Below are 12,103 nucleotides of genomic sequence, written 5' to 3'. Positions count from 1 at the left end.
AATGAGAACTATATTACTTCCAGAATTTAAATATATTAATTTTAACAGATTTTTGAAATGTGAAGGCTAGGATAAAATGTTAAAGAAAATAAGAAGTAATTAGAAGAGGGATAATTTTGAGTAGACTACTAGAGAACCCATATGTTTATAACAACAAAATTACTCCATCATATGGGAGAAAAATGAAAACATTAAAATGTCCCTAGGAAAATTTTCTACTTACAAACTTCCGAAGTGAAATTTTCACAGGTTCTACCAAAGGTAAAAGCATTTCTCTGTGAATACTAATTACTGAGTATCTTTGAGAAGAAAACTCTACACATATAATATCAAGTGCATTGCACAACTCAAAGTTTCCTGAGCTGACAAATGACCCAGTACTGAACTAGGCAGATTAAAAGGCTCACTGTGAAATCAGTTGGTGGTCGTGTTGAAATTTAATTAGAACTAGGGAGATATTATATATTATTATAACCGAAGGCAATTGAATGTTTTATATAGGTGGAAATCCTACATTCTCTGCTGTAAATTTGTACCATTTTCTTTCTTTTCTTTGACAGTGGTGGAAAGCACTCTTAAGAGAAAATACAAGGCCATTTCTTTCATGAATTTAATGACACAAGGAAAGTACTACAAGATTTCTCCCCTCACTCATCTTCTTTACCTAAGCTGAATTTGTATGTCATCTTATGGTACATTCACTCTTTCCAATAGGTTATCAATTATAAATTCATAAGATATGAATTCATAAGATTATGAATTATGAATGAGATAAGATGTTACACCCAGCAAAGATAGGCATATATTGCCCATCGTGAAAATCAAGATGTCTATTGTTTTTCTTTCCCCCACTATATCCTGTTCTGTCTTTGCATCACCCACCCACACAGACATGCACACAAACTCATATACATAGATACACATACACAAACATACATATACACAGAGAATTTAAAGACATATACACATAACCACCAGACACAGGATATACACATAAGGGGTTTACATACCCGCATGTACACACACATTTATAAAGAGATATACACAGACACACATATATACATTTGTTCAAGCCCACATACATACATATCCATACACACAAATACACGTATAGAAATGCATGGATATGCATACAGGCACACAAACACACAGATACACATATGTACAAACATACATACACACATACATGTACACACTGTAATATATTTAAACACATACACTTACAGACATAGACACATAGAGATACACAAATAAAAGCACTGACATATATGCAAATATATATACTCATGGATACACACACACATCCACCAATACACTAACATGCATACACAGTTTTGAGGGTTGTTTTCAAAGAATCACAATGATGTTGCGAAGGATCAAAAATATTTTAGTTTGAAGTTTTTCTGCTGTCACTGTTATATGCTGTTAGAATATAACTGATGTATGCTAGAATCACTGATATGTGCTGTTATGGACGTGAAAAGCAGAAGAGCAGCTCCTTACATTACTGAATGTCTTACATCACTATCACACATCAGAGGCATCTGTCCACAAGTGTCATCAGAGATCTTCTTTGGAGCCTTTCATATGTCCAATCCATCTTCCTTCACTCCAATTAGTGAACAACAAGCAATTAACTAATTTATCTTTGATGTATTTCTTTCTTTTCAAATTTCACTTTAGTTTCAAAATGTTTTGCTTATCCAGGTTAAGTCCATGGACATAACACAAATTAAACTGTTAGATTATCATGTCTCAATGTCAAAAGATGGCCTCATATGCCAAATGAATGTTTTCTGTCTAGATCTGCAATTCTAGCATCTGTTTAAAAAGCTTATAACTCGTTTCTACTAATTTTCTATATCATATACAGATAGTTTCAAAGTATAGGATTATTTAGCCAAACTTATGTTTTATAAAATTGGTACCATAATATAAAATTTCTTATACATCTTTGTGCACTAGTTTTACAATATATATACTTAAATTATTCAATGGGACCTCTTTCACAAAAAAGTGTTTACCAAAATTCTTTTAATATAAGACTACTTTTGAAAAACCGAAAGAAAAATCTAGTGTAAATTGATCTGTATAAACATTTTTAGAGAATGTTTTTTCTCTAATGATTATAATGAATATTATTCCCTTAGACTTTGACTAAAACTTTAATTGTTAACATTGGATTTCATAATGCTAACAATGACAAAGAAACAGAAAAAGTTAATTTGCTCTGATGTAGGATAAGAATAATGTCTATACTACAATAAAAATAGATATAGTTTCTTAATGGCTACCTTTCTGACATATAAACAAAATAACCTTATTTGATTTAAACTGATATTAAGGATATAGAAGTACAGAAAGCCAACTTAAAGGTTTGACATACAAACCAATGACCATGTGGAACATGGAATCTGCTGAAAATAAATAATATTAATATTGAATATAACCTTTATTCTTATCAGGGAATCTCAGTAAGTATCCAAAGATGTTGGCATTCCGAGACACCACTCCTTCAGGGGACAGTAGTATTCATAGTGAAACTGCTCAAATTCTTGTTTTTGCATAAGAAAGAGAGATCAATACCTGACTCCAAAAGGAGGAGGATCAGGGGAAATACAAACAGCAGCAGTCCCAGGCCCACCACAAGGAGCCTGGTGCAACTCTTGACTATAGGGTTGACCCATATACGGCCGGTCAGGATGGAGTAACTCCATGACATAGCCTTACGAGTTTCCTTCAGCTCCTCCTCTTCAGCCATCAAAAAGGCATTTTCATCTACTTCCAGTTCCTCAAAGGAATCTGTATCTTCTCTTTCTAACTTGAGCATAGATGAACAGTCAAAGAGCACATCGATTTCATCGTCATCCACTGGCGTATGGAACAGTCTGGCACTGGGATTGTATGCTAGTTCAGAGATGGTCAAGGGGTCTTCTTCTACTCTGTCTTCCTCTTCACTCAGAGGATCTGCCCACTGAGTTCCATTCTCTTCTGATTTGGCAATCAAGGGTTCAGAAACATCCACTTTAGGCAGTGGAGCACCTGGAAAGAAACATTATTTTATAAATTCTATATTTCAGACATTCTTAATTCACAAAATAATGGATATAGAAACATATAGAATTCAAGGTACACATGCAATTGTTCTGTGGAATGTTCACTTTAAACAAAATTGGTTTAGCAACAGGCATTATTCTATAATTTTTTGGCTCAACAAGATAAACCTAAAAAAACAGTGATCAAAAATTGCAAGTACCTTTAAGATTTTGACCCTGGTCTGTGACCTCCAATTATAGACAGGTTTTTAAAAATAATGTTGGCATAATTCAGATATACATTATGAGTGAAATATTGCAGTATTCAATACTATAACACAATATAGTATTTTTAAGAGAACACTAGAGTAAAATTATACTGTTCACTAATAATCACATTATACTTGTGAGTCATATTTTCTAGTCTTAATTCTATTACAATTTTGCGATAGCTTTATGAATTTGTATTGAAATTTTCTCAAAGTTAAAACATTATACCTTGGACAGAAGCTTTGTAAGACTCAGAACGGTCCAACGCAGTCGTTCTCAACCTTCATAATGCCGTGACCTTTTAGTATAGTTCCACTTATGGTGGTGACCATCAATCATAAAGTTATTCTGTTGCTAATTCATAACTGTAATTTTGCCACTGCTGTGAAAGGTAATGTAAATATCTGATATGCAACTCCTTGGGGTCACAACCCACAGGTTGAGAACTGTTGTCTAAAGGGGTGCTCAGTACAACTCAGTAACTAAACAATTCCAAACCTTCAGACAGTCTCTGAAACTGAGGTCTCTCCTTCCCCAAGATTATATATGACTAAAGACAGTTGAAAGAAACTCCTAGACAAGTAAAGCTGCTGAGAAAACTCTCAGAACAACTGAGTTCACTGAAAGAGAAGGACCAGTTAAGCTGTCTGAAAAGGGATCAGACTGACTGGGATACCTGGAAGAGACATTCTCTAACCTGTCAAGCTAACTACAAGTCATGCAGTGGGCTTCTGTTCTTCAGATTTTATCAGTTTTTACCAGTATTGGGATGGGCTTTTAATGGTGCAGCTGTCTTTGAGTAAATTCTATTCCTATAAGTAACCCCTGACCCATATTGCTGTAAATCATGCCATTAAATTCATTGGATAACCAAGTTGCTCTTTGGTGGCATCCTTATATTAGATCTTCATGGGATAATGTCGCACAACATGGATATTGAATACAGGTTGACCATTTGATTCGTGATCCCAAAATCTGAAAGACTCTGACATCCAAAATTGTTTAGTGTAAAAATGTTCAGAAATTTCAGTCCCTAGAAGATTTTGGATTTCAGAGAAATTTTTATCTTAAGTTTTCAGTTTAAAGACATTCAGTTAGTAAACTCAAAGAATATATTTCCAAATTTGGGGAAACACTCTGAAATCTGAAATAGTTGTATACCAAGACATTTTTGGTGAAGAATATTTAATCTGTTATTGTAACCACACTGTATTCACAGTCACCATTTGCTACTTTCATTTATCATTTAAACATTTTCATGTGGAAACTTGTGTTTCGTTAACATGGAAAATTAGTTGTTCTTAGTCTGGTTGTAGAAAAAATGCTCCAGGAGCTACTTTTACATATAAAGTTCATTTCCATCATATTTCAGTCTATTTCTTTTAGATGTATATCCAGAAGGCAAACCTTGTGGTCAAGGGTATGTCCTTCAATTTTTTTTTTTTATTGAGAAAGATGTGTTTCTCAACATATGGAAAATGCAGCTACTTCCATTCTGTCTTAGAGGCTGGATCTCCTTATTGAGCCTTACGTTCTCGATGAGAACTAAGCAAAAGAATCAAAGGTATTCTCTCTAGGACAGACAAGCATCCAACTACCAAACAAACTTGTAAATAGTTTACAATTTCTTTGTTATCAAGGTATGTAGGAGAGAGGGTCTTTTTTTTTTTTTTTTTTTTTTTTGCTTTTACCTTTCAAAAGTCAACAGATAATTTTGGGTAGCTCTGAGGTAAGAGCAGCACCCAGTCTTAATAAAAAGAACCATTAAAAGAATGCCTGAAAACATTAAAATAATATTTTACAGACTGAGTAGGAGTACACACAAACACACACAGAGACAGAGACAGAAAGAGAGAGAGAGAGAAACATAGCAACAAAGAAAAGTGACCATGAATTTTGAAGAGATCAAGGGCGTAGGTGGGACAATTTAGAGGAAGAAAATACAAGGGGGAAATGATATAATCATATTATAATCTTAAGAAATTAAAATAGTCCATATACTAATGATTACTAAGCCTCAAGAAATGTATTAACATCATAAATCATTAGGTAACTACAAATCAAAACTACAATATTACAGAATCTCGGGGCTACTGAGATAGTAATTTTTAAAAAAATACTTAGTTGTTGGTGAGAATGTGGAGAAATTTTAACTTCATATATTGCAAGTAGGAATGTAATATGTTCAGTCACTAGGAACAATATTTTGGTGGTTTCTCAAAAAGTCAAATCTATAATTATCTACCACATGGCCCAGTAATTACCCTCATAGGTGCATTTTCAAAAAAATAAAAATAAAAAAACCTTGAAATAAGTACTCCAAAAATTTTCATAGACAAATGTTCACAGAAATTAATATAATTGTTAAAAGTAAAAATTCCCCAGATGCTTTTCAGTGTATACCTGTATAAAAAATTATGGTCTGTCTATTTAACAACATATCATCTGACTTATGAAATAGCGAAGTGCGATCAACAGCACAGCACAGAAAAATATCAGAACTATGCTCAGTGAAAGAAGTCAGACATCAAAGGTCACCTAATGTAGCTTTTCACTGAAATAGCAAATGTTTGAAAAATTACAGAAAGAGAAAACATTATGGTGGGAGACACAAAGAACTACGGGAGGAAAGGCATGTACAGCAATGATAATAGTAACTGCTTAAGATGACATATTCTACCACTATGGGGAGTGAGAGTAGGAACTCAAGACAGGAACTAAAGAAGTCATGGAGGGGTGTCACTTACTGGCTTATTCCTCGTTGCTTGTTCAACCTGCATACTTATATAGCTTATAATCTCAGCTCAGGGATGCTACCACCTACAATTGGCTAGACCCTCCCACATATATCATTAATCAAAAAAAAAAAAAAGAAGCAATAGACTTACCTATAGGCCAATCATTTAAAAAAAACATATTTCACGAATTTGGTTGTTTTCCCTAAGTGTATGTCTGTGTGCCCCATGTAGGCCTATGGCTTACAGAGGCCAGAAGATGTTCTTGGATCCCCTGAAACAAGTTACAGATGTTGAATAGTGTGAGTGCTGAAAATTGAACCAGAATACTCTGGAAGAACAACCAGTTCTCTTAACCAAAAAGCCGTTTTTCCAGCTCCTATAAGCCAGTCTTATAAAGGTGTTTTCTAAATTGAGTCTCTCTTCTGAAATGATTCAAGTTTGTGTCAAGTTTGCATAGAACTAATGCAATTGTCCCTTTGTCAAACTGACATGCAAACACATCACTATTAATTCATAGACTTTCCTTTTTAAAAATGCAGTCTTTAAAAATCCAAGGTCTCCTTAAAAGTTCAGTCTTAATAAAATATCTAAAATCTTTCTAATACTCCAAAGTCGCTTAATGTAAGTTTGTTGGCTCCTGGTACTTGGGGAGAGCAAGTTAAGTACTTTCCCACTCTGAGAGGGAAGGGCGGAACACAGTTATAAAACAAAACAAAACAAAATTCCAGCAGTGCGAAGCTCAGTGTCAGATAGTCTCCAAAGGGCCTGGACTGCTCCTCTTGTCTGGCTCTGCCGCAGACAACACAGGTGCATGACTACTAGGCTCGGGCCAGCCTCACTCTGCATCTGCTGCTGTCTTTTGTGGTCATCCATGGTATTTATATCACCAGTATGTTGTGGTCTCCCCTGCAACTGAGGCTGTGCTCTAACTAGTAGACTCTCCTCACCTCTCTTCAGGGATTCTGACCCTGCTACATGGTGCCAAACCTCAATTTCTTTCCAGGAGCTCTAAGCCTGAGATCTGCTCTGCAGCTGAGATTGGACCATCACAAATTGCCTCTCCCTGTTTCTCACAGTGCCAAGCCTCTGCTGCTCCCCATGAATGGTCTTCTAATGTCTTCAAAGTTAGTACCACCTGGGAAACTCATACATATTACCAAATTTGGCTCCTGTCATAAGATACAGGCTTGATCCCTATTGAGAACAATATCTGTTTGCTAAATCTAAAAATACTTCCTAGAAGATTTTACCTTGATGCTGGTCTCTTCCTAATAACATCTCATTCTTTACCCCTATCTAACAAGTATTGCCTCTACTAGCAAAGCAAAGATTTCACTATGGGTTTTCTCATCTCTTGTTAATGACAACTAATTCTTCAACTACAACTGACCAGGACCATAGACTCTTAATTCAAAATATCACATAAATGGTCCTTATAGTATTTGTTTCTCTCTGATGTTTCATAAGCATGGCCTCCATCATTTGTATTGCTTGTAACCTTATCTTCCAAGTTTCCAAATAGTCCATTAATCTCAAGGCCTTCTGTGGCTTTTTTAGCTCAAAGTTCCATACTCCTTCATATACCCACCCCCCACAACACACACAACACATGTTCAGGTCTTTCAGAGTAACATTCTACTCTCTGGAAACAACCTATATCTCACTTGGGTTTCTATTGATGTGAGGAAAGGATTTATTTAATCTTACAACTCTCTATCATAGTCTATAACTAAAAGACCTCAGGGTAGGAACACAAGGTAGGAATGAAGACACATGCCATAGATGAGTATTGCTTGATGAGCTGTTTCTCTAACCTTGCTCAGTTCCTTTTTATACCATACAGAACCATCCCATATAAACCATTATCAAGAATTAATTAACCAAATTAATTAGCCATAGATTTTACTATAGGCCTTTGTACGGCAGCATTAACTGAACTGAGAGTACTACTTCCCAACTGACTCTAGCTTGTATCAAGTTGAGATAAACCTAACCAACAAAGACTCTTTTGACAATGTTGGAAGTGAAGGAGAAAACAAAGATCATAGCAAAAGTCACTGTTTTGATGTAAAAAGCCTGCCAACTGGAAAAGTTGTGAATGGACATAAAATGAAACCTTTTTCAACAGTTTCTTCTGGACTTCTCTTATGTTTAAAATTTTACCTTCTATTATTTAAAGCAGAGTCAATTATGATTTTCTGTTAATTGCTTCTGGTGACAACATAACTTCACAGCTATCATTTCACCATGCAGATCTGTTTATCAGTATAACTAGTGCAGTGGTTTTATTTTGGCCCCCTTTTCATTAAATATTTACATTATAATGACGTGGGATTTCCCTCTGTATGCTATGATTACCATTAATGAATAAAAAACTGCTTTGGACCTATAGCAGGGAAAAAGTTAGGTGTGGAAAACTAAAGTGAATGATGGAACAAAAAAGGGCAGAGTCAGCGAGAAGCCATGTAGCCCCTCTGGAGCCAGACAGAACTTTACCTGGTAAGCCACAGCCACATGGCAATATACAGATTGCTAGAAATGGGTTATGTAATTAATATGTAAGAGTTAACCAATAAGAAGCTAGAGCTATTGGGCCAAGCAATGATTTAATCAGTACAGTTTCTGTGTGATTATTTCGCTTCTGGGCAGGGGAGACGATCAAGCAGAGAGCAGCCAGGAACCAACAAGTGGTCTCCTTACGATATTATAAAGGGCGAGATCTTGAGATTTCTACTACAGAAATGACTGTATATGATGGTGAAGGTATAAAACGGCAAAGCATTAAAAGATTTCTCACCAGTGTGAAACTGCCAAAGTCTCACTGTTCATCAGACTCACTCTAGCAGAATGAGAAATATGAAAGTATGAAGTATGTCTTATATTTCCTCTATTTCCTAAGGTAAGATTCTGTGCACAAAACAAAATAAACAGGGAATTCATGAGAGTTCAGCAAACTTTTCAAAAGCAAAATCGGTATTTTAAAGGCAGTGTGACTAATGGCATATCAGTCAAAACTATTAAAAAAGATAATAATTGACAATCTCGTTCAAGATCCCTAAATTTGGAATACTCAGTAAAATTCATAATAAGAAATATACAAAATTTAAATGAGAACAATGTTAAAATGTAACTGAGCATATCAATAGATGAGTGACCATGATGACATTTTTCAATAAGAGGCCTAAATGGTTCAAAAATTCAGTTTTCCTTTTAATCTAAAATTCGTCACAATCTTAAAAAATAAATACATTTTTTATAAACAGCAGAAGGGAAAAGATTACAGGAATATTTAAAACTAAAAATTTTAAATTTTAAATAAATCAAATAACTTATACAATTTAGTGTTAAACGATGTCCTGGGTAAATCTTAGATGCTTATGACTAAAAGAGAAGAATCTGAAAAGGCTGCATCCTGTGATGTTCCTATAATGTTACAGTCTAGAAAAGAAGATGGATATTTTTAAGTGATTGCCACTAGTTGAGAAAGAAAAGTAATTAGTAAGAGTAGCAAAGAGGATTTTAGGTCAGTGAAAGTGTTTTGTATGATGCAGTACTGATATGGACCTGGCCAGATTTATAACATATACAACACAAAGAAAGAGCCCTAGTACAAACTCTGGGTGCTAGGCAATACTTTTGTGTCATCTAAAAAAGTCTATCACTCTGGTAAAGGATGACTACAAGAAGTGAATGTACTTCTTATGTTTCTAGATAAACAAAAAAAGAAACTTCTTTTTTGACCCTAGGTTATTGAAACTGGAGACTAGTGTATAAGGCATGAATCTACCACTGACATACACCCCCAGGCATTTTATTTTCCAAATGCCAAGGAAACAATTCTAATGGATTTAGTAGTCATGTTAGGATCATACATTCTCATACTTTTGTTAGTGTCTCTTAAAGACAATTAGATAATTTTCATCACATTTGTATTCTATAGTCTAACAAATATACTTTTAAGAATGATAGAAAATACCTGTTTCTAAATTATTTTCATCACTATTATGACCAAAAATGAAGAAATGTTAACTTCCAATGATAATTTTATGATTAAGTAGTGAATTATTATTTCCCTAAATTATATAATTTTTATATATTATTTTGTCATTTTTGAAAGATTCATATTGACACATGTTAATATGGAAATTCTTTTGGCAATAATAAGTTTATATTATAAAATACTACACCTAGAACGATTCTATTAATAAAATATAACTTATATGCATTTCCAGGATTCTTGTACTTATTATTGAGAATATTAACACACAAGAAAATATTGTTTATATTTGTGCTTTTGAAAGTAAGATGGACATAATGCTTTTATCTATAAATCACAGAATTCAGGAGGTTAGAGGAGGATTATGAGTTCCCAGCAACTTTGGTGCCACACAATGAGTTACAGGCTAGCCTCCCCATGCAAGCCTTCCTCAAACAAAACAAAGCAATAAATTTATTGATTTTTAGAACAGGAACACATCATATGTTACTTATATCATCATAAAAATACAGTTAATCTCAACTAGAAGGCAATTTTATAAATCTTAGTAAGCTATGACTAATTCCAGCTAACCCTCTGAATAAATTTTACTGAAACCATTTGCTGAAAAACACACAGAAACATAAGAACATATAATTACAGCAGGATTGTAGCTGAGGATCTGACTTTAAATTTCTATTTCAATTTCTGTTTCAGTTTCTCAGATCATGAAATAACATAAAACATGATCATTATCAAGAAAAGAAATTGGCATAACACCAGTCTGATGGTGGTTATTTAGTTGATTTTTTTTTATTTTACTCATTTAGTTTTAATTTAACTCCTATACACATGCATGTTTCTCTCTGTATGTGACCTTACAGAGGCCAAAAGAGGGCCTGGTATTTTATTTTGATAAATTCTGATTTGAAGCTTAAAAAGAGGGTCTGCCTCATAGTCAGAAACTGTCATAATGAGAGACAGAAAAGTGTTTTGATTACTTATTATGCATTATAAGCATCATCTCTTACTACTAAGCAAGCTACAGGAATGCACAGCAGGATTTTCTCTTGTATCTTTTGAATAAAGAAGGTAATCTCTATTGTTTTGTTGGACAAGAGAGCTTGTCTTCCTATTTCCCTTCTTACTTACTTGTTTACAGTCCTCAGTACCCTTCATTATTTTTTTCCTTCCCGTTTTCTCCCTGTCTATCTTCTCTTCTTATAAAAAAATAAAACTGTATGCCACACACATTCTTTGCTTCTCTCTGGCCCACCAGTGATGAGCACGTATCTGGAAGTAATCCCACTTATCTAGGCATAGGAATGACAGCCCAGAGCAGGGCAAAGCACATACCAGCATTTCGAGGTATGACCTTGGAGCCATGTTTTAGCAGACGGACAAACACGTTACTGCTGCAATGATTCATCATGTGCAAGTGGAGGCTTCGTTGAGTCCGGATCTTGACCAAACATTTTGCCATATTTAATATTATGATTTTCCTAAGGCTCTGTTGTCAGTTGTGGCCCTGAATATATGCAACAAGCAACAAGAGCTTTGACCTTTTGCTCGCTGTCCATTCTGTTTCAAATGACTCAGGCAGAACACACAGAGAATGAATCAAATGTCAGCTTCTTAATGTGGCCAACAAAAATAACACCAGGGATACACATTGGGCAAGGAGAGAGGGAGGAGACACTATTTATAAACTCTCACCCCTCCTCTGGTGAACAGTATAATCTTACGCCTAGTTCTCACTTAGTTTTTTTTCTAACACATCTCGATAAATAATCTCTGCCAAGTGTCAAAAACCCCTAGCATAAAAGAAAATTCCCCAATTCTATGCTGTAAGAAATAATTTACTTTCATTTCATTTCTGACATATTTAATAAGCCTCCATTATGTTCTAGAGCAGATTTTCCCAATAAAATATAATGCAAGTATTTAAGCAGTAGGCTACAATTATAGTTAATAATGTGTTTTATTTGAAAGCAGGATATCCCAAATAGTATTGTTTCAACATGAAATGATTTGTTAAGCAGTTCACAGTTTGCAATGAGACAAATGTGTGTTCAACATGTAAA

The 12,103-nt window shown here is 34.5% G+C and overlaps 1 protein-coding gene across 1 annotated transcript; it reads right to left on the bottom strand.

Annotated features, from left to right (window-relative positions):
• Positions 1 to 2,342: 2,342 nt before the first annotated feature.
• On the bottom strand, positions 2,343 to 11,614 carry LOC130884145 (FERM domain-containing protein 3-like). Its single transcript, XM_057785141.1, has 2 exons — positions 11,376 to 11,614; positions 2,343 to 3,042 (listed from the first exon to the last, which is right to left on the bottom strand). The coding sequence occupies exons 1-2, from the start codon at positions 11,500 to 11,502 to the stop codon at positions 2,516 to 2,518; spliced, it is 654 nt and encodes a 217-aa protein (XP_057641124.1). The 5' UTR covers positions 11,503 to 11,614; the 3' UTR covers positions 2,343 to 2,515.
• Between the last annotated feature and the right edge of the window lie 489 nt (positions 11,615 to 12,103).

Source organism: Chionomys nivalis, chromosome 11 (assembly GCF_950005125.1).
Source record: "Chionomys nivalis chromosome 11, mChiNiv1.1, whole genome shotgun sequence".
Classification (NCBI taxonomy): domain Eukaryota; kingdom Metazoa; phylum Chordata; class Mammalia; order Rodentia; family Cricetidae; genus Chionomys; species Chionomys nivalis.
The sequence above is the reverse complement of the archived record's forward strand: the minus strand, read 5'-3'. Positions and strand labels throughout refer to the sequence as shown.

What these genes read in the sequence shown, in the direction of transcription:
- LOC130884145 (XM_057785141.1), bottom strand. Translation starts at nt 11,502, where the DNA reads ATGGCAAAATGTTTGGTCAAGATCCGGACTCAACGAAGCCTCCACTTG. An exon ending in GGTCATACCTCGAAATGCTG is followed by an intron (nt 3,043 to 11,375) that starts GTATGTGCTTTG and finishes GTTTCTTTCCAG; the next exon opens with GTGCTCCACTGCCTAAAGTG.